Raw genomic sequence first — 21,527 nt, forward strand, 5'->3', positions numbered from 1 at the left:
GTGAAAAATCACTTTGCGCCGATGTTGCCAAATCGTTTTCCAAACTGGGCGGTACGTTTTAGGAGAGGGCAACAGAGGAACGTGAGTGACAGTCAATTAGGATCTCGCGAGCAAGTGTTCCAAACATTAGTGTATATCACGTATTACAAACGCTAAAAGAGTGTTGTAGTATGCGCCGGGCAGATAGTGTCATTATTTCGGCTGCAAGCAAACGGTCGTGAAATTCGTCGTTTTTGTCGTGAGTGAGGGTTGTGAAGGTGAAAGCAAGAGAGGGGGGATAAGCGGCTTGGGTCGATGAGTGCTCCTTCCTTGCATCTGGCAGTCGCGCTTTCTGGTGCATTGGTGCAAGGATTTTCGGCCCCTCCCTCCAATCATGTTGTTTTGTGGCTGAATATTGAGGCTAGCCTTGTCTGCATTGGAAAAAGCTACATGACCCCAACTTAACATATGTTATGAGGCCGCAAGTGCTTGACAGTTTCTACATCTTCTCGCCGTACCTCAACACAAAGAACAATCACGTCTGGGAGGCCGAACGCTGCTACTGGTTATCGTATACATTGAGACTGGAGCATGTTTGGAATGCTGCTTGATGTGACCGAATCAATAGGGCTTGACGGCTATAGCAATCGACGACTGAGAGCGATTTTCGACCAATTGATACAGTCTCGAGAATGTTGCTAGGCTCATGTTACCAGCTCTGCCTGTCTGTTGCACCCACGTGCTACACCCTTCCCGAAGTCTAGCAGTCACTCATTGTGAGCTGTGCTCGACGCTCATTTCTGCAAGTTGCTCGCAATAACATTGAAAGAGAATCATCATAGTCGCCTGCTCCGGGTATAATTTTCAAAAACGCTAAAAGCAGAAAGATAGAGACAAGAAGTAGAGTACTCCCTTGACATCAACCTAATCATCACGCCATTCTTGGGGAGTCCCGGGACCTGGCACTTCTGACTCGTGGAAAGGTCGAGTAGTAGGCAGAGGAGGTGGTGTGTTTTCCTTCCCTTTGTATCCCTTCGAGGGACTGCCTAATGGACTCGCGAGTGCCAGACTCCTAGCTCTGGCGTGCAATTTCTTCTCCTCCTCTCCATTCCAGTCTTTCGTAAGATCGATGCGAACTGCTCGTAGCCACTCCATGACCAGATGCTCAAACTCCCTCAGGATGTCTGTGTCGGCTGAAGTGGCACTAACTGTAGCCAGTACATTGAGCTTCCTTGATATCTTAATCTCAAATCTGAGCTCTGCTGCCTTTAGCCAGTATCTGATGTTTTCTGCTCTTCGGTAGGGCTTGTTGACGTCGTCATGGCACTTCTCGATATAGTCAAATTGTCGCTTTGACTTCCTGACTGCGGCGTTGTGCATCTGCACCAGCTTCTTGCCATCTATCAAAGTGTGCCAGAATCTGTCCTGCAGAACTTCATACGTCTGTTCTGTGGGTGTTTCTGTCTCTCTGAGTAGGAACGATAGGAAATCTAATGTCCGTCCTGTGTCATCTCCAATCCAATTCGAGTCGTCGACCCATTGCCAGTGCTTCCTCTGCCGTCGGTCTGCCTCTTCAAGTTTGGCCTCTTTGTCTATCATCATGCCAACATCGCTAACCCATACAAGAATGATCAGACGTTCGTCTTCCCTGAGACCACCTGCGAAGTTCCTATTCGCAGCTCGTTTCAGCACTTCTAGAACGTCGAAAAGCTCTTTCCGCAATGCTTGGTCGGACCTCAACGAATTTAGACGTTTCGGATTAGGATGTTGAGTATAGTACTGCCTTGCAGCTCTAATGGCCAGGGTGGTTGTATCGAGAATTTGAATTCCTTCTAGTTCGTAGAATCCTTGAGATATCTCCTCTCGACTCTTTTGTGTCTTCTCAGATGCTTCCAGGGCGTGTAGAGCATTCTCCAATGCATCCACCAGCTCTCTTTTCAATACTTGCTGACTTGGTGGAGGAGGTACGTATTGTGTGCCACTGCGGTACGTGGATACAGTAGGTGGAAGCATAATGTCATCGCCGTCTTCCTTAGCAGCTTCGAAAAGCAGGGCACCCTCTTGCTCGATTGGAGAAGTATAGTCGTCAGTGTCTAGTTTTGCAAGTTTAGGGATGTCATATTCTCCGTTCTCTTTCTTCCTAACAAATTGACCGCTTCTCCCATCCAGCAAACCAGTTCTTGCGAAGTAATACTGTAGATGTGCTATGCTCCCCAGGCTCATCACGCTTTCTCGGTTCTTCGCAGAAGGAGCAAAGCTAGCACCTTGTGGTCGGACATATCCCCTCCTTCTCGACGCGTTGGAGGACAGTGAGGTGGCTTTCGAGTTTGAGGACGCGTTCGAGTAAGATGTAAGACTGGACGTACTTGAGTAGCCAGAGAAAGATCTTGTGCCCGAGATACGCGATGCCTCTATAGGAGATGGCTCCAATCGTGGTGAAGGTGCTGATGTTGAGACTGATTGCGCATCCTCGTTGTTGTCGAGGCTCGTGGTGAGAAAGAGACTCATGTTGACTGATTCACCCTGCCTGCAGGAATATGCTTGTCGTTGGTATTCAGACAATAAGCTCTAGATACTTCCTATCGTCAATGAAAGTGAATACTCTCCAATCTTCCTGCTGTTGCTAAAGTCAGCTTTGCACGCGGGTTTCATTGGGACATTTCTGAAGCAGATGCACGGACGAACGCATTGCTGGAAGGTGCACGATCTCTAACAACATAGAAAAGGGCTAGTGTGGTGCTAAGGATGGTGCCTCGAGATTACTGCAATGCCGCTAGCAGAGAAAGGGGCTTCGACGCGGGAGCCCAAACAGCCATTGACTACTAGTACGCTGGTGAAGTTGATCGGATCTAATGTGGTAAAGATGGTCAACGTTCTGAGACCCAAGTGTTGAATTAGATTTAACCATCAGTGTCGTGTGTGCTACTGGTACATCATGCATAGGGCGACGGAGAGGTGTATGATCGAGTCGTGCATAGTGGAACAAAAGAAACAGTAATGCATTCACTACTGCCGAACTCAATCTCAGATGGTCAATCCTCTTAACTCGACCTCGCGCACCTTGACCACCAGGTTATAGCCATTGGTCGTTATGAGCATGATATTCTCGATAGTATCTCACAGTTAACAGGAGCTTACTATGGTAATGCAGTGCTACCGTCAGGTCGCAGGGGGCAGTACGAGTATCGTCTTTCTCCACAGAGATCTCGAGCAGGGATCTGCCAGTGACAGGGGCTGCGGAGACTCCCCAAGCTTAACTACTTCAGGAAGGGTGTTTTGTCAATAGCTCGTCGATAAGATACTCGTGTGCACTTTTCCAAAAGTTAATCTACCATATCCTGCTGGGACGATCGAGCGACTGGAAGCCCAACCCAGTGTACTGGTAGACTGATTTGGTACAATCAACAACGAGTTGATATTGCTTGCAGAGGGAACCTCTACTGCAGCAAATCGCTGACTCATTCCCTGAGCAAGCTCTGGTGCTATGAAAATGTCGCAAGACTCTATGAGTCTTTCTCATCCTTAGAATCCGTCCCGTTCACGCGAGAGATCCGGAAGCAAGAGCCATGCAATACGGATGACCATCCTAGCCATTCCGTTCCCATCCCAAAATGCCTAGACAAAAATCCCCAGTCACTGAAACGCCTTCGCTATGCTTGCAATCCAGTATGATCGCATTTTATTTGGTCACCAAGTCCCCTCCACTCAGGTTGATACCTCCAAACGACCATTGACCGGCAGCATATATCCAAGCTCCTTTCAGCGGTTTCTTGCCCTCCTGCACTTGCTCCGCCAGATTTTTGACACCCACAAATCCACTATCAGCTCGGTTGGTGTCCGTGTCTCGAGCAGGTAGCGCAATTCGACCTGTAGGCGTTATGCCGTTGATCGCGTCGACTGCATTTATTGCCGGACCTTCGTCGAAGAAGTCAACAAGCACGAAAGTTGGTGCTTTGCCGTATGCTTGCTGACAAGTGCCCAGTGACGCTCCCAGCATGCCGACGGCTGTCGTACTTGGACTATTCGTGGTTGTGATATTGTCCACGTCTGGAGTTTGGATGTCGAGGGCTCCCACTTCGTACAGAAAGTGATTCATTAATGCTAAGCGGTTGGAGGAGATGGCTTGTTCAGTGTTCCCTTTCACCTCCCTAGGACGATCGGGAATGCAGCTGAAGTCGCTAAATTTTGTGTTTTCATAATTGTTTTCGAAAACAAATGTGAATTCGTCCATGAGATAACTCTGTTCCACGATGGTTGATGCGGTAGGAAGACTTCCAACGAATACCATCAACCTCGTACCTGCTGAAATCAAGGTCTGTAGAGTTGGCCATTGTACAGGTCGCGTCGTGGTCGAAACAGGTTTATATGCTAAGTCTGTGATTTTGGCTTCTGTAAATTCTCCATGAAGTTCCAAGGGAGTGGCATTGTCACTATTGACAAGTAATATGGTGATCACGTCGTTCGGATTCGCTTCCATCCATTCTTTGATATCTTTCAACCAGTCTGACAGTAACCCTGCGTCGAGAAGATCGCAAGAGCTGTGGCACAAATGCCAGTCTCCGTTGTTCTTGTGCACCTGTGCAGACAACAATCTTACGCCCGCGCTCAATTGTACTGTCGAGTTGTAGTATTGATTGCCACTGATTGAGTAGCCGGTTGAGGCATCGCGAACGAAGGGTGAATCGTGAGCTCCGAAATGTGTTATCGCAGAGTATGACTTGGAGCACAGAGCTGGGGAGTTATTGCATGCTGTGGTTTGTCTAGACTGTATCGAGGCTGCATTTGTCAAGGAGAGGAACGAAGTCAGTAGTAGACCAAACGGATGCATGATGAGTCGTGTCGATGCGAACAGGAACGAAGGCGGTAACGACAAGCGAATGTATAGGGTGCGATCGTGGAAGTAACAACAAGAACAACAGAATAGTGACAAGTGAGTGAACGATGCTGAATTACATCAAGTCAACACATGGGAAGTAAGCATGATCACCCAAGGCCGTGCGTTACTCATGGCGCAGTTCATCCTTCACGGAGGTGAATGGCTGCGTCGTTTGCCTCTTACAAATGTCTAGCACTGCCTTCCCCACCAGAAGGACGGAATCAGATCTGAGACTCTCGAAGCCAAGAAGAGACGACACAAACTGTTTCAACCATGTCACATCTTCCGATTCGTGCGGTTAATTGACCAAGCACTTCTTCGTGTGAACTGTCCTTAACAGCTTTCTTCATCGTGTTTGTGGAGTTTGCCACTCTGCCTGTACCAAAAATAGTTCTGCCTGTTAGACAGCCACGGCACACAATTCTACACAACATATAGTACAGGAAGAAGGATACCACATTCGAATTTGGAGAGAATTGCTATGGCTGGTATTCTAGCCTTTTACAGTCATTTTCTTTGAGTCCTTCCGTCTCTTTTTGTCAGCTTCCTTTTCCAAGAACTTCTTCTGGTCCTCCGCACTCATTCCTTTCATCTTCCGGTCTCTTTCTTCCTTTTTCAGCTTCTCCATCTGTTTCATACGGTCCTCTTCTGCTTCCTTGTCGGCTATCTTCCTGAGCTTCCCACTCTCCGATTCTCGAATCTGCTTGATCTTCTTAGTTACTTCGGGTCTGAAATGCGCGTTCGCAGCCAAATGATCGGCAAATCGTATGAACGTTTGGAACAGTGGCAGGACCTTTCCATAGTCGTTGTCGCTGGGCAAACGGAAACATATATGGATGCGCTTCCTGGGTTTAGCCTCGTCAATCGTGGTGGGCTTCTCAATCGGTTGATCTGTAACAATGAAGTACTCAAAGTAGTCGCCTGCAGTCTCTATTGCCTTGACCAGTTCTGCGGTTAACATTGTCTCTGTTATTTCGGCGGACTCAGACATGACACTGGCCCACACAGGAAGTTTGGCGTTGTCCTTGGTAAAGGTAAGGGACAGGTCGTAACGTTGTTCACGCAGCCGCTTCATAGAGAGTTTGTTGACGATCGCGAAAATGAACTGGTCGTAAGTCGAGTTGCCAATCGGTTTCGTCTTCTTGATCTCCTCCGACCCTGGCACTGGTGGTGCAACAAAATTCTTCTCGTTGCCATCAAAGGCGTAGGAAACACATTCAATGCGCTCTGGTTCGACTTTTAGGGTTTCGAAGAAGAGTCCCATTCCAGATTCAGCAAGAAGCAGCATCGGATTGTACCACTTCCACAAATTGACCTTGACGTCGACGAACGCGACGTTGGCACGTCCCGTCGCGTAACTTTCGAATTCGAACGCTGTCTTTCCCTTTATGACCTCTTCGGAGAGGTTTTCGCCAGTAAGCTTAGCAGATGCAGCAATGAGACTGTCGCCTTGCGTGCCTTCTGAGTAGGGAACATCTTTCGGTTGCGTGCCGAAACCAACAAGAGCAAACTCGTTCTCAAGAATAGGGCTTGCGGTTGCCATGAATTTTCGCGCCCTCCTTCTGTTGCGACGCGTTCCCCAGAAGTGAACGAGTAAGGCCACAACGAGGAAGGGTATCACAGCCAACTCGAAGTAAAAATCCGCTATCGTAGTGCGCTCCCATACCCGGTACCATTTTGTGTAGACAACCGGTCGTCCTCCTGAGCCCGACAAAGGAGTTTGTCCAGTTGCTTCAGCTGCAGCTGCATCGGCAACGGAGCTTGGTATTGAGACAGGAGAGGCAGCCGCTGGTGCAGCATAATCTGCGAACTCTATCGATGAATCAGTAGCTGTTGTGTTCATAGGAAGAGCTACCTACCGTCGTCGAGAACTGGAGCTTGGGATGGCTTCGCGCCAAGCAGCTTTTGGAAGAAGTCCATGTTGGTCGAGTTCAAACCAATGACTCGAAGAGGACGAGAGTGAGGATGTGAAGGTAATGAAAACTATTAGAAAGGAATTGTGCAGGGTGTGCAGAGGATCTGAGAACAAAAGTGCACTGTGCGGGGAAACTACTGTACAGTAGCTCGAAGACAGGTTCAAGTTGCACGTTCTCCAGTGCGATACTGGCGTCACATTCGGCAAGAAACCACCATTCTAATTCATTGTGGCTGAATAGCAATTTCGATAACATCAGCTTGCTTAACTGCGGCTTGGCTCGATTTCTAGCTGAGAAGTGCTTACCTGAAAACAGTCATGCCTGCTGGTGCAGACAAAAGCTACGGCGAAGTTGGTTTGCCTCCAAAATGTACGGCTGACTTTTGTTTGATACCACTTGGGACAGCAGAGGCTAGTGTGTCGAAGCAGATCGCGGAGGTACAGAGGCTCGTTCGAGGCCATCCTGATGTGAAGGACGGTACAGTCAGTTGGACAATGCACAGCGCTGGGACGACGCTGGAAGGACCTTGGTCAAGTGTCACCACGATTATCGGTCAAGCACATCAGATACTTCACGACCAAGGCATTGTCCGGATACAAACTGACATCAGAATCGGGTCAAGAACGGATAAGAAGCAGACCGCTAAGGACAAGGTAGATGCTGTGGAAAAACTCCTGGCAGCCGATCAAGGGCAAAGTAGCAGTACTGAGGAGCCTGGCATGGTGAGTCTCACAGCAGAGGTCGACTATTTGTCTACTGTCACTGGTAACTAATATTTCGTGCGTCTATAGAAGCATGAGAAGGATACCACAAGGGACGCCCCAAATTCAACTACGATGCCGGGCGAGGTGAGCGGCATCATTCCTGACAAATGAACAGTCACAGATCCTTCCTCTGAACAGGCCGGCTTCAATCTTGTGAAGCGTTTAAGCACGAGACGATTGAGTTGCATGGCTTCAAGTTTTTGTCGTGTAATTCTTGCTATCGATCACTGTGGCTCGAGAAAGTTATCACTCGGCATGAATTCTGAGGTAATCAGCTTGTGAAGCTGCGCGAGAATTGAGATGCGGCAATAGAAACGTGACGTCAATTGCTCTGCTTCGAGCTACCTGCATTTTTATACAGTGTCGTGTGACAATAACCCATACCACTCAACTCGAGTATGCCAGTAGATTGAGACGACAACGATCTTGACTCAAAGACTTAAACCCTGCTCGATAGAGCGATGCCCACTAAAGTTTCACGCTCACATCCTAAACTAGCAACATCTCTACTGCAGGAGATACCCTTTTGTTCTTGGTGCTTATGTCAGCTTTGAATATGGGTCAAGGTAGCCAATCAAGATCACGACCTGGACCACTTTGGGGAGTAGGTTCGCGCCGTTCGCGTACAGGACAGACACACTCGAAAATTTGTGCAACACTTTCGAAGTAGATTCATTAAATGTGTCAACTTAAAATATGTCAAACTTCAAACGTTGCAAGCGCTGCGATCTGCAGTCTCTGACCAGGTCTACTCATTCTTCTTTCAAGCAAAATGAACAAGAATGACGGGCCTGAGAACACGGCAGAGCTTACGCCTGTGCGAGCAAACCGGGTTGACGAGGTCGACGATCAGATTCGCGGACTCCTCCGGCGACTCTCAGTATTTTTCAGGGAGCCAGTTCCAACTGGCAGCTTCTCGTTGTCCTATTTGGCAGAAGGTGCAGCCAACGTGGTCTGGCTCATTCACTTCCAGAACTCGAATCTGGACCAACATGATTCTAGCGTAGTGCTTCGCATGCGCAAGGATGTTCCATCAACGCTCCCGATGGTTCAATTTAAGCGCGATTTCGAGGCTCGTATCGCGCCATTGTTCTCGTTCGACCCGTCACTGCTTCTGCCAGTAGAGCTGGTGCAGCTTTGTCCTCAGGTTATCGACCGCCTGAACAGGCAATTACGTCAGCTAGAGGGTGCAGAAGGACGTAGCGCACTGAGAACTGGAACGTATCATCCTGATTTCGCGGACGAACAGTATGCCATGGTGATGCCTAATCTTGGCCATGGTCCGGGTGTGATTGTTGAGTTTAAGCCGAAGTGGCTTACGCAAAGTCCTAGTGCTCCTAGAAACGCGCAGAGGTGTCGTACATGTGCGATGAACTCCATGCGGCGAAGTAAGGGTGGCAGCGGACGTGGAGATTCGGGTTTCTGTCCTTTTGACTTGCTGAGCAGGAAGGATGCAATTCTGTTTGGCGCATTGAGGCAGATATGGCGCGACGAAGACACCTTGTCAAGTTTTGCTGATACATTCAGATCTAGGGTCCAACCAGCATTAAGACAACTACAGAAGCTGCAATTGCGACATAACGAGGTCGGTCTCGAGGATTTTCAACAGCCTCAGGAGAAGGACTTTGCTGTTGCGATGGCACTAAGGGATTGTAGTATGGTGCTCAAGGTTGTGCAGTCAGGTTCAGGGTCGGCTTCACAAATTCCGACCGTCAAATTGCTTGACCTCGACCTAAAAGATTCAGGGGGTGGCAAGCTGGAAAAATGGGCTCGTATGGAGTCAGAGCTGATTGAGGAAGGTTGGTATACGAACGAGCCAGATCCCTCAGTACAGTGTGCGATGGTCTTCCACTAGATTTGCTAGTGATGGTACTAGTCATGTTGGATATTGAATATTTGATCAGCTTGTTTTTGGAAAACTGGATCGTTAATAGCCTTTATCTCGGCTCGAATACGCTGGACTAGATCTTTGGACAGACCACTCTTGTGTCGAGCATATACGTCAATTCCTGCTGGGGTAAAAAGTGTCTTCTCGAAGAACGTGACAACCCAGCCACCTTCATCTTCGCCATAACCAAGCACTTCCCAGTGGCTGGAAGCGATTTTTAACCATCCTTTCCCTCGCCAGTTGTAGGCAGCACTGATGTTGGCGTCGGGCATATCAATTCCACGGACAGTCTTCAATTTGTCAGATGTCAGCGGCAGGTATTCCACTAAGTCGTCGATGGCTCCTGGTGGTGACTCAAGTGGTGTATATGTTATAACAACATTGCGGTTCTTCCTCCACATGGGCAAGGTAGAATGAGTAACATGCCATGCTCCTTTCAAAAAGCCCAAGGATGGTACTGCAAACGACGAGGAAGGTCTCACAGCAGAGCTAGACGGAGGACGGAAATTGGTTGAAGCTGTTTCGATTGTGTTCATGGTCGTAGGGAGTTTGCTTGCCAAGCAGAATGTGACGTGGCACAATCTTCACTTCAAAATGCTTGCTTGTATACCCCCGTCTTGAAATGTAGGACAGTTGCTCAAGTATCTGCTTACCCCAGCGCATGCAGGCTATGATCAGGTTTTCCAGAGGTTACTGTATCTGCGAAAGGACAAGCTAATACTACCCGAGCGAAAAGAATCAGAATGTCAACAAAATGCTCGAATTGGTTTAGTGGATTAGTGGATACGATGTGCTTTTGCACTGTGCTAGCACATCAAGCGCAGTCAGATCGAGCAACAAGATGGAGTGTATCCAGACATGAGGGCGAGCAACCACTTGCACAATGTTTTGAATCTGACACAATTGTACTTTTGTCTATCAATTATTGTCGCGTGGTTGTTCAGGTCGTTCATTACGAGCCTCAGGCATGAACGTCTCCAAATTGTTGCTGCAAATACGTCATAAGCTGGAGAACTGAAGACGAGACCGAACCATACCAATCTTCAGCTCAGCCTCAAAAATAGAGGTATAGTCGCGTGAAGCTCATCTTGTGAAGTCCTTTTCTCAAAAGGTACTACTGTTAGTGTCTACTCGATTTACTCGACCTCGAGTAAAGTCCTTGGGATAATTCCTCCTGTCAGCAACATCTTAGTCTCGCTGCAATTAGAACCATGTCGAAACGCATCTCTTTCCTCGTCCACGGCACCGTTCAGGGTGTGAACTTCAGGCAAGCTAGAGACAGGTCCTTTGTTTGAGACTTTGGCCACTGACGCTAATATGTCAAGGTCGTTTACTGAAACACAAGCACAAACTTATGGGCTGACTGGCTTTGTCAAAAATACCAGTGATGACAAGGTGGGATATCTGTCACTGTCATCGATAATGTGAGCTTGATTCTGATCTCATACAGGTCGCGGGCGAAGCACAAGGCTCCGAGGATGCTCTGCAAAAATTCAAAAAGGATTTAAACGAAGGACCTCGTGCTGCACATGTCGTCAAAGTTGAAACCAAGGAGATCGAATCGAAGAGTGGTGAGTCGTCTTTCAGCGCATCTTAGTGGTACTTAGGGAACGTTGGGTCGAGTCTGACACACTCTTGATGTGCCTGTACTTCCTGATGCCTATCAAAAATTGAGGCTGAGTGTGGCGAGGATCGAAAAATTGCCTCTGCCACTTCCCATGGATAGCAGATATGGCTTGTGGCCAAACATTAATCCAATCTTGACGTTCTTGATTTGGGAGTACAAAGGAGGCGACGAGCGTCCTTCCGATATTTCTTCGCAATTTGCGCGAAAAGGCTCCCAGCTTACACGAGGCTGAAGCATCCCACGACATTTCCCGGTCGCTGAGTCATCTACTGCTCTGGTTTCAACCAGCATGCGGACATTCAGCCCTTTTTCCAAGTCATTCCTGTTCATCTGAAATGTATGCGGCAGTCTGATATGGCTTTAGTGGGTGACCTTAAGAGAATGCGACGACATCTTGTAGAATTCCAAAGCATGCGAACTCACATAACTGTATCGAAGATCCACCTTCGTGCGGATTGAGCTTAGTTTCCGCAGTGGAAAGTGGATTGGTCAACTGACTCAAAAAAGCATTCTCGCCTGGCTGACGCCCTTAGCTTCCTGCAGTTCGCGAAGAGGCACTCGACATGCAATGCAACTGTGACTCAATGTTACCAGAAATATCTCAGCCCTGATTTTGTGTCGCTGGTTTAGGATGATTAGTGTCATTTACATTGACGTTTGAAATGTCGACATTGGCTGTCAGTCTTCCGCTCAACGTCCATTATCCACAGGGACGTCTTTGTGTCGGAGGAGATGTCCATGCGCGTTTAAAATGCTCGAAGCATATGCTTTGTGTGGTCAGATATAAATCGTGAGAATGTCTTGCCACGCCTTCCTCATACCATCACATACCAAACACTTCCTAACCATAACCCGTATCTAAGCGAGCCACATCGTCACATTGAGAGATGAACACCACCCGAACTGTGTGCACAACATCTTTAGCGCCCAGCCTTAGCAGGGCCATTCATCAGACACTTTGTTCACAATCGTCCAAGCATGCCCTCAGAGCTAGTTACTCGATTGGACTCAACGCAAACAGACAATTCTCGACAAGTAGGCAATCACATATCGAGTTCTTCCCACCAGCCAAAGAGACACAAAACATCAAGTACACGTAAGCTTTTGAGTCCCGTCTACCAGCAACGTCAAACTGACACCAATTTAGACCACCAGCATGGCCACATCCAGAGATAACGGAGAAGCAGCTGAACGGCATCGAAGCTTTTGTACATCGTGACTGCCAGACTCTATCTGATAAGGTTGCCTACGGGATGGTCAAGACAGCCAGATTCTGGATGGATTTGTTCTCTGGCTATCGACACGATGAAACAAAACCATACGTGATGAACGAACGCAAATGGTTCACACGCTTCATCTTCCTCGAGACAATCGCAGCTGTACCGGGCATGACTGCAGGTATGCTCAGACACTTCCGCAGTTTACGTCGAATGAAACGTGACAATGGCTGGATCGAAACTTGTTTAGAGGATGCTTACAACGAGCGCATGCATCTGCTCACCTTTATGAAGATGGCCGAGCCAGGCTGGTTCATGAAGATGATGATCCTGGCTGCGCAAGGTGTCTTCGCTAATGGCTTTTTCCTGGCCTATCTCGTGTCGCCAGCTACTTGTCACAGATTCGTTGGGTATCTCGAAGAGGAGGCAACAAACACTTACACCATGGCCATACAAGATCTGGACAAGGGTCTGATACCAGCTTGGAACAAATTACAAGCACCAGATATTGCTGTCAAATACTGGAACATGCCCGAAGGACACCGAACTATGCGAGATCTTCTGCTGTATGTCAGAGCAGATGAAGCAAAGCATAGGGAGATTCATCACACACTCGGCAATCTCAACCAGGCCGAGGACCCAAATCCATTCGTGTCAGAATACAAGGACGCCTCGAAACCGCATCCCAGTAACGGTTTCGAGAATCTGAGGAGCAAAGGATGGGAGAGAGAAGACGTGGTGTAATGCGCAAATTCTTTTGAGGTTTGCATTCCTGTAACCTATGATAGCGTTGTCGTTAGCAGTCCTTCGTGAACTAGACATGGAGAGAATATTGAGTTCTGCTTTTATGTGTATCGCACGCACACAAGTCGTGCCAGGGTATGCTGCCAGCAACAATCAGAACACACGAATCACACCCCGGAAACACAGCGGTCGCCTGCAAAGTTCCATCGGACATTGAGATTCAATCGGCAGCCGGATACACGTTGTATATGAAACAGACGGAAGCAGTGGATGTAAATGTAAAACTCGACTATTTTGCCACTGACAACCCCTATCAGCACGAAGATCTGTTCCGGTGCAGTATTTCGACAGCCTCTTTCGACATAGAGTGTCTAGGCCAGCCACATCTGAAGCCCGAAACATTACGCCGATCTACTGGATATCTCTTGAATCGCGTAGAGTCATGAGATCACAATCGACAGTACACATCTTGTGATATACAATACCTCTCTGATTCAGCATGTAAACAAACAATCATGCAGGTTAATGGACACCAACGGAGTTGACATTCACGTTTAACGGGCTTCATGCAAGTCTGCGGCATGATTTGATTGAAGTTTGTGGTTTACAGGATGCAGCTAAACAGATTGCTGGTTAGCGCAGTGCTAAGCTAATGATCTCCAAATGCGGCCTAAGCGTCACATCTTAGGAGGAACCCAAGTCGTGTTTGCTACCAATTTGTATTGCATTCTTCTGTATTCTGTAATTCCAATAGTGGTCGAGGACCTTCCTCACACAATGGTAGAACGAATTGTTGGTTACTCACGACACACGATCCGCACGTCGGAGTCTTTAGTTCGAAGTTTCGTCTAATTCATTATACGTGCAGCATCGGTAATTGAGGCCCAACTGTGCCTTCCATGAAACAGGCACCTGCGGAACGACCTGAGCACGCTCGCACATACGACCCTCAGCTGGAGTCGCGAAGTAACGAGGTCGGTAAAGAGCAAGGCCATGTCAATGCAGGAAATGTCGTTCAAGGAACCCTCATTCGACCTCGATTTTCACCAACTCCTCGTGCCTAAACAACCTCAAGATCGAAAACGTCGCAAGAATGTCAAGGAGCAATCGACATCCTCAAGCGATGCAAGCTCTTTCTTTATTCCCGAGCCGCTGTCTCGAAGCAATTCCGTCTACTCCTTTGGACGCGCTTCGCTTAGCAGTCAGCTTGCAGGCTTAACGTCCATGAGCCTGCCAAAAGCCGAGTCACTGTCTGCTAACATCAGTCAGTTGCCTACTGCTCGCAAGGCATGCAAGGCATTGTATGTCGCTGCCGAACAGATTGCTTCGTGGAACCGCAAAGCATTGCGCATGCTAAGAGACCTTGACGGGGACGACGACGTGGAATGGGCAGCTGCGGCTGGACGCGATGCCCTTGACGACACAAATAAGACGATCGTCAAATTCGAGCATCTAATTAATGTGTACGTCCTTTCCATCGAAGCGTTGCAGAACCGGCCGGATGTAGGCGAATTGAGACCGGAAGAGCTGAGCACAGTAGTCGAGCAGATGGAATATATCCTTATCAGCTGGGACGATGTTCGGAATGGCTTGAAAAGGATACAAGACCAAGTCGAGGTCGCAATGGAATGGGAAGAGCTTTGGAACAAAGTCCTGGGAGAGGTAGGGCAGGAGTTGGACAGCCTCAGTCAGCTGGTTTTCGAGATGGAAGAGAAGAGACACATGGCGTACATGACTAAGTCAAAAGACGAGCCCGAGGAACAAATTAACATTAACGAGCTGGAGAGCTTCATTGACGAACCGTCAAAGAAAAAGGAAACCATCACAAATTCGAGGTTCAGCATGACTTTCGAATCCTCACCACTTGCATCACCTGTTGTGGAGAATCCTCAAGATGACACAAACCTACTAAGTCTCTTTGCACGTATGCAGCCATTACGTGCTTCTCTCGACTTCCTGCCTATGCGTCTGTCCCTGTTCGAGACTCGAGCGGAGCCATTGTTCCCACAAGCATGTAGAGAATTGCAAGATAAAAGGCAGCGACTGGAGAAGAGCTGGCAACAGTTATCTGAGGAAGCCGAGCGATTGAGGCAGGAACTGAGTGAAGACAGATGGGTTGTGGTCTTTCGCAATGCTGGAAAACAAGCCCATAAGATGGCCGAATCTGTTGAGAGGAGTGTGACCAAAGTGCAGGATGCCTTGCAAGCGGGTTATGCAAGGAGTAACCCGGCGACGTTGGCAAAGCGTGTGGAGAGCTTCGAAGCCAAGAAGATGCACTATATGCCAGCTATCATGCGCGTTCTCACCATCATCCAGAAGGGCCTGAAGGACCGGTTGACTGTGAATGGCGAGATTCTGCGTCTCAATAAAGAGTTGGGCGCCAGAATGAGAGACCTCGAAGATCGAATCCGCGAGCTGGCAACCCTACTTGAGCCTGTGACAGCCAGGTCAAACTCGAGCCTGAGAGAATCAATCTCGAGTATTGTGTCAGCTGATCGGTCTTTATCAAGCGGCACCTTCGCTGGGACTCCTGGTAGTTCACCAGCATCCTCCATCGATCTACCCACTCCAGCCTCGACGAAAATAACGCCCAAGTATGGTCTTAATGGCTATTCCAAACCTCGAGCTGCAACCTCAATGGCAGCACGTCCTGGACCGCCTATTTCTGCTAACAACAGACGCATTTCACTACAACCTCAAATCCAAAGGCCGACAACCCCTATGAATGGCAGCAGATCAATATCCATTCCACGACGAGCAATGTCGCCTGCGCCACCCTCAGTATACCAACAAGGACTTTATAGGCCGCAAGTTATGCCATTGCCACCACGAGCAGCTGACACACCATCCGACCGACCAAGATGGACGTCTACAATAAAGGCTAATGAGCAGGCTTTGACCGCTAACAAAAGAGCTTCGATCACACCCTCCTCTTACTATCGCCTTGGACCTAGATCATACTCGGCCTCGACGACTGTACCGCTACGAAGTCCACTCAGTCGCCAAGCAACTTCGTCGCCAATATCACAACCTACACTACTATCACATCGTTCGAGCCATTCGCACTTGAGGTCCTTTGCTGATCGCATACAATCTCCAGCACCAGGTGAGGCCGGATTACTATCACCAGTGCCATATTCGAAATCAAGAACTTTGCCAGTACCAACCACGGGCACCATCCGCTCACCTTCTGCTCTAACAACCAGACCCCCTCTGGCTACTGTAGCAACAGCTCCTGCTCGATCGCAGTCGTCACTTCGCAGCTCACGACCCACCACGAATTCGGCATTACGAGCAGGATCACCCAGCTACCACGCAGCTAGTTCGCCAATGAGTAATCTTGATGCAATGCTCAGAACACCACCGCGGGCGTCGGACGATAGTGCCATTACAGACGGGGAAGACATAGAACTACCTCGAATACCATCAGTCGATCATGATCAGTACGTCGAGTCACTGGACGACGACAGGACAACAGAAATGGGATCAAGTCCGCTTTCAAGGCGCACCATTACGCGACCGTCGTCGTCTGTCGGCAGTAGAGGAAAGAGGGTAAGCATGCTGCCGGTGCCAAGGGGTACAAGGTCGAGCTCCTTGGCATCCTATAAATAAATGCTCGCTGAGAGATGTGGTTGGCTATCGCTGATCACTGATACATTGGAGTACAAGTTTGGGGCATCGAGACAGGCAGTTTTTTAATCTGTCACAAATTGGTTATAAGCGTTCAAGCCAGCCTTGTCGTTGAAATGTAAACCGTTACAAGCCTTGAAATTTCACTCAAGCACTTCTCAGTCTGTTGTTTCGCTGCATAGTGTTTGAATTTCGATTTAAGCAGGGTGTTCATCATTGCTATATTAGGCTTAGCGGCCGTTGCGCGTCCGTGCACGCGTCGTGCCCGGCCTCTCAATTCTCAGCTCTTCCAACCACCCCAACCACCACCACAAGACTTTGCCACGACTCACTGCCCCACGAAAAGAGCGAAGCGAATCCAATGATGACTGCAAACAGGGTGCGTAGTAACACGCATATTTCCAACTTCTGACGAGACTGTGCCCGGCAACCATGAGTAAACAGCCAGCCACCACAAAGTAAGTACTAGTTGAACAATTGCATTGAGGCGACACTTTAGCTGCTTGCTCTCGTGCAATTACCCGTTTTCACTCACAAATTTCGTGTGACTATTGCTGTGTCCTCATTGTGTTTCGAATCGAGTTCGTCTTTGCATGCTTCTTACCGACGACAATTCAATTATGAACACAATGCTGGACAAGCCACTACCCCAGCTGATCGCCCTCTTGTTGTTGTTCTCTGTGGCATCGGCACAAACGTACAGCACTTGCAATCCACTTTTGTCGCCAGGTTCGTTCATTCATATGGTTGAGGTTACTACTGTACTAATGAAATCTAGGAAGTTGTCCAGCTAATTCTGCACTCGGCAAAAGTGTCAACATCGCGTTTACCCGTCCTTCTGATCAATTCACAGCCACAGGTGCACCAACCTACGACTCGAATGGAGCTGCTTTTACGGTCGCAAAGACTGGCGATAGTCCAACCATAGCGTCGAAATGGTACATCATGTTCGGTCGTGTCGACTTCGTCGTTAAAGCAGCTCCAGGCACGGGCATCGTCAGTAGTGCCGTGCTACTGTCCGACTGCTTGGATGAGATCGACTGGGAATGGCTTGGTGGCGACGACAACCAGGTGCAGAGCAACTATTTTGGCAAGGGTCAAACAACAACTGGCTATAATAGAGGCGCTTTCCATGGTGCGCCTGGAAACCACGATGGCTTCAATACCTACACCATTGACTGGACCGCTGAACAGATTGTTTGGTCGATCAATGGCAACACCGTCCGAGTTCTCAAAGCTTCTGAAGCAGAAGCCGGTCAATACCCTCAGACACCAATGCAGATCAAGGTCGGCAGCTGGGCTGGTGGTGACTCAGCTAATGCTCCTGGCACGATAGTATGGGCAGGGGGCCCAGTGGACTACTCGGCTGGACCATTTACGATGTACCTCAAAGGAATTGCTGTCACAGATTACTCGACTGGCTCATCCTACAGCTACGAAGGCACTACTGGTACCTGGCAGTCCATCAAGTCTAACGGTGGCAAGATCAATACGAGCGGATCAGGATCAAGTCCTGCCGTAGTGGTTAGCGACCCATCCTACAGTACGGCTGCAGGCAACCCATCAGTACCGTTCTCGACAGACGCCGCAGCCTCATCGGTATATGCCACTAGGACTGGCTATCCATGGGTGACTGCAGGTGCGTCTGCAGTGACAACAGTAAGTCCCACAGTAACTTACAGTTCCATCAATGGCTTGCCTAGTGGGTGGACAGTAGCAGCAGACGGCAAAGTCCGCCCACCGAGTGCCGGCGCAATCAGTGCGTAGACCCCTATTTCACATGTGTTTCTTCATTGGTCTGAAATATCGCTAACGGTTTGCCTTTCAGGAAATGCCCCAATCTACCTCCTCCTCGTCATCAGCTTTGCCAGTGGGTTCTTCATCACCTGGCCTTGAAGTCAAGACAACCTACAATGATCAAGGATTCCTCACGACATTGACAACTGGAGTCAAAACCAGCACCGACGCAGGTTCAGTTGCAGTTCCCTCGCCGCTAAGCTCGCTTAATGCGCTTGCTCAAGCAGAGGAGAGCCACACGATCATAGTCCATACCACAAGCTCGTCCGTCAGTGGAGTCTTTGTGACTGCGAGTTCGACTCCGTCGCCTCAGGTCGGCCAATCCAGCAGTAAGAAGACGTCGACGTCTCTACGAACATGGCTAGCCGTACTGGTCATTGCATTGGCCGTGCCAATGTTGTAATATCAACAAAAAAGATCATTTTGAGCATAGCGATGGAGTATGGGAATGATACAAGCAACAGATCTTGAGAAGGTACACCGGCCCCAGGTTTATTGGGAAGAAACGAATTATGATCATAACGAATTCTAGTAATACATGGACGAAAGATAGACTTGCATGGGCGGATGGACTTGTGGTCAGATTCTGGGACTGATCAAACAGATAATAGTGTACCAAAACTTCTAAGTACATAGAGCATGGAAATACAGTTCTATTGATAACAAGTACGGATGCAGTTGCCGAATATGCTGAGCAAAGCTTTTCACAATCCATCCCACGAATCTTTGCTAGTGTGCTTCTAGAAAGACTCCGAGTGTTCTAAGTTTGCCACAGGTTAACCAATGACGTCGGTTGAGCTTGTGTTTAGACCCTGCAGTCATGCGGCTAACGTTTCTGACGGTTCCTTCTGGCACAAGCCGTTGAAATGCAATATTAACCCCCACTCGCCACAAAACTTCGTATTATATGTTCCTGCATTACTTTGTGTGGTCTTTCGTTTGTGTCAGAGACTATTACCGCTTACTCCCACTTCCAAACTGATCTATTGAAGCACAGTGAACAACTTTTAGTATACCCAGCGAAATGGCGGACGTACTACAGACCCATCCCTACACCTGCAACTCATGTGCAGTGGCCTTTCGCAATAGCGATGCTCAACGAACGCACATGCGATCCGACTGGCACCGCTACAACCTCAAGCGAAAAGTAGCAGACCTACCACCAGTCTCCTCGGACGACTTCAATCAGAAGGTGATTACCGCACAAGCCAGCACAACTGCAGCTAAAGAGCAAGCCTCGTACACAAAATCCTGCACGATTTGCCGCAAGACGTACTACAGTGAGAATGCTTTTCAGAGTCACATATCCAGTAAGGCACACAGACAGCGAGCTTCTGCAGCTGGTGCTAAGTCGCCCTCTTTGGCCCCATCCCGTGACACGAATGGGGAAGAACCAATCTCACCCGAGGCAGAAGCCGAGTTCGAGGACGTAGTGGCAGGGATGAAAAAGACAAACTTGGTGGACGATGTTGTACCCAGAAGAACATTTGCACCGCCTCCAGGAGTTGATCGTGCAGAACATCCTCTTTCACCTCCAAAAGTTGTGCCTACAACCGCCTCCGCTTCACGATGCCTATTCTGCAATTATGACTCTCCAACTGTCAAATTGAGTGTTGACCACATGACCAAGATTCACGGCCTATTCGTTCCGGAACAGAACTATTTGGTGGATCTCGAGGGGTTGGTCTCGTATCTGCAAGCAAAGATTCACGAGAATCACGAATGTATCAGCTGCCACAAGCTGAAGAATAGTGCTGCAGCGGTCCAGACACACATGCGGGACAAGGGACATTGCATGATTGCTTTTGAGGAGGAAGAAGAGATGATCGAGATCGGTCAATTCTACGACTTCTCTAGCACATACTCGGACGAAGAGGAGGACATGTCAGAAGCGGATGGTGCGAAGGTCGATGGCGAAGATGCGGGTTGGGAAACTGATTCAGACGTGTCTTCTGTGGCATCAGAGGAAATCACAGCTATTCCTAACGATGACCGGACTGATGCGTACCAGCGAATGAAGCTCAACAGACATCACTCCAATACAGTAGAACGACCACACAAGAACATCGACGGTTTCCACTCGCATGCCCATAACCACAACAACGCGGTATTCTACGACGAGCACGAAATGCACCTGCCCTCGGGTCGAATAGCAGGTCACAGATCTATGAACAAGTACTACAGGCAAAACTTGCACAACTATCCTTCCCAAGCTGAGCGTATGGCTAGAACACAACAACTGCTCCGAGACGGTCCACCGACAACTTCTGACGAGGATAGTGATGAAGAAATGCAGGATGTAGAGGGACAAATCACTCCGCCTACACCGCCTAAGAGTCAGTCTTTGATGAGAAGAGGCGAGGCAGGTATGTTGGGTGTCACAGAAGTCAAGAAGCAGCAGGTCAAGAAAGCAGAACAAAAGTCGAGGACAAGAGCACAGAGAGATCAGAACCGATATCAGGCCAGGTTGGAAAAGCAGAACAACAGTCAGAAGCATTTCAGAGATCCTCTTCTGCAGTAGTCGGATAGACATTGCAGGAAGAATTATCGGTTGCGCCGGTACATGGCAAGCGTTATTCGACGTCAATTCTTCTGTTGAGAGAGATTAGAACTTGCATAGCTGGAGTACCACGGGTTATCGCATAGGGCTGCAATGCTCGAGTTGAGCAACTGGTTGCATAAGCATATCGATAGAGCAGCACAATAGAACTTGTCCAACTTTGTGTACCAGTGTCTGAGTACGAATGTGCGTCTTATGATTCAATAAGCTGTTTGTTAGCTAAGAAATCCCCTTGCTCTTTACTGTTCTTGTTTTCTCCTTCCTCGAGTAGTGATCTTGCGAAATGCGAATTCCCACTGAAAAGTGGCCGAATTGAAGTGCTTTGAACTCTAATGGTAGCGGCAGCACGAATCTGAGCCGGTACATCAGCCCGAAATAGCCTGGGACAGCCTCGTCGATCTCTATATCGCGAAATGATGCTATTCATCAGTGATCATTCAGGCATAAAGCGCGTGAAACAGTTCTGTCTACAACATCATCGCTCACCACGCATCACTCACCAACTGTGGTTTTAGTATCTGCTCGCCAG

At 48.7% G+C, this 21,527-nt stretch overlaps 9 protein-coding genes across 9 annotated transcripts; 6 read left to right on the top strand and 3 right to left on the bottom strand.

Annotated features, from left to right (window-relative positions):
- Positions 1-903: 903 nt before the first annotated feature.
- LTR64_002487 (uncharacterized protein) lies at positions 904-2,487 on the bottom strand (the record flags this gene model as incomplete). The annotated part of the gene is made up of 2 exons (XM_064896857.1): positions 904-2,297; positions 2,346-2,487. 2 exons carry the CDS (start codon positions 2,485-2,487, stop codon positions 904-906), a joined length of 1,536 nt encoding a protein of 511 aa, XP_064755807.1.
- Positions 2,488-3,658: 1,171 nt separating this feature from the next.
- On the bottom strand, positions 3,659-4,807 carry LTR64_002488 (uncharacterized protein; the record flags this gene model as incomplete). The annotated part of the gene is made up of 1 exon (XM_064896858.1): positions 3,659-4,807. One exon carries the CDS (start codon positions 4,805-4,807, stop codon positions 3,659-3,661), a length of 1,149 nt encoding a protein of 382 aa, XP_064755808.1.
- Positions 4,808-5,348: 541 nt separating this feature from the next.
- LTR64_002489 (uncharacterized protein) lies at positions 5,349-6,775 on the bottom strand (the record flags this gene model as incomplete). The annotated part of the gene is made up of 2 exons (XM_064896859.1): positions 5,349-6,667; positions 6,715-6,775. 2 exons carry the CDS (start codon positions 6,773-6,775, stop codon positions 5,349-5,351), a joined length of 1,380 nt encoding a protein of 459 aa, XP_064755809.1.
- A 490-nt stretch (positions 6,776-7,265) lies between these two features.
- ECM15 (UPF0045 protein M15) lies at positions 7,266-7,646 on the top strand (the record flags this gene model as incomplete). Its single annotated transcript, XM_064896860.1, has 2 exons — positions 7,266-7,493; positions 7,563-7,646. 2 exons carry the CDS (start codon positions 7,266-7,268, stop codon positions 7,644-7,646), a joined length of 312 nt encoding a protein of 103 aa, XP_064755810.1.
- A 661-nt stretch (positions 7,647-8,307) lies between these two features.
- IPK1 (Inositol-pentakisphosphate 2-kinase) lies at positions 8,308-9,500 on the top strand (the record flags this gene model as incomplete). Its single annotated transcript, XM_064896861.1, has 2 exons — positions 8,308-9,334; positions 9,412-9,500. The coding sequence occupies 2 exons, from the start codon at positions 8,308-8,310 to the stop codon at positions 9,498-9,500; spliced, it is 1,116 nt and encodes a 371-aa protein (XP_064755811.1).
- A 2,437-nt stretch (positions 9,501-11,937) lies between these two features.
- On the top strand, positions 11,938-13,011 carry AOX2 (inducible alternative oxidase 2; the record flags this gene model as incomplete). Its single annotated transcript, XM_064896862.1, has 2 exons — positions 11,938-12,146; positions 12,198-13,011. 2 exons carry the CDS (start codon positions 11,938-11,940, stop codon positions 13,009-13,011), a joined length of 1,023 nt encoding a protein of 340 aa, XP_064755812.1.
- Positions 13,012-14,004: 993 nt separating this feature from the next.
- LTR64_002493 (uncharacterized protein) lies at positions 14,005-15,736 on the top strand (the record flags this gene model as incomplete). Its single annotated transcript, XM_064896863.1, has 2 exons — positions 14,005-15,658; positions 15,690-15,736. The coding sequence occupies 2 exons, from the start codon at positions 14,005-14,007 to the stop codon at positions 15,734-15,736; spliced, it is 1,701 nt and encodes a 566-aa protein (XP_064755813.1).
- A 1,525-nt stretch (positions 15,737-17,261) lies between these two features.
- CRH1 (transglycosylase) lies at positions 17,262-18,841 on the top strand (the record flags this gene model as incomplete). The annotated part of the gene is made up of 3 exons (XM_064896864.1): positions 17,262-17,370; positions 17,420-18,300; positions 18,470-18,841. The coding sequence occupies 3 exons, from the start codon at positions 17,262-17,264 to the stop codon at positions 18,839-18,841; spliced, it is 1,362 nt and encodes a 453-aa protein (XP_064755814.1).
- A 621-nt stretch (positions 18,842-19,462) lies between these two features.
- REI1 (pre-60S factor rei1) lies at positions 19,463-20,959 on the top strand (the record flags this gene model as incomplete). The annotated part of the gene is made up of 1 exon (XM_064896865.1): positions 19,463-20,959. One exon carries the CDS (start codon positions 19,463-19,465, stop codon positions 20,957-20,959), a length of 1,497 nt encoding a protein of 498 aa, XP_064755815.1.
- Between the last annotated feature and the right edge of the window lie 568 nt (positions 20,960-21,527).

Source organism: Lithohypha guttulata (assembly GCF_036872675.1).
Source record: "Lithohypha guttulata strain CCFEE 5908 chromosome Unknown scaffold_2, whole genome shotgun sequence".
Classification (NCBI taxonomy): domain Eukaryota; kingdom Fungi; phylum Ascomycota; class Eurotiomycetes; order Chaetothyriales; family Trichomeriaceae; genus Lithohypha; species Lithohypha guttulata.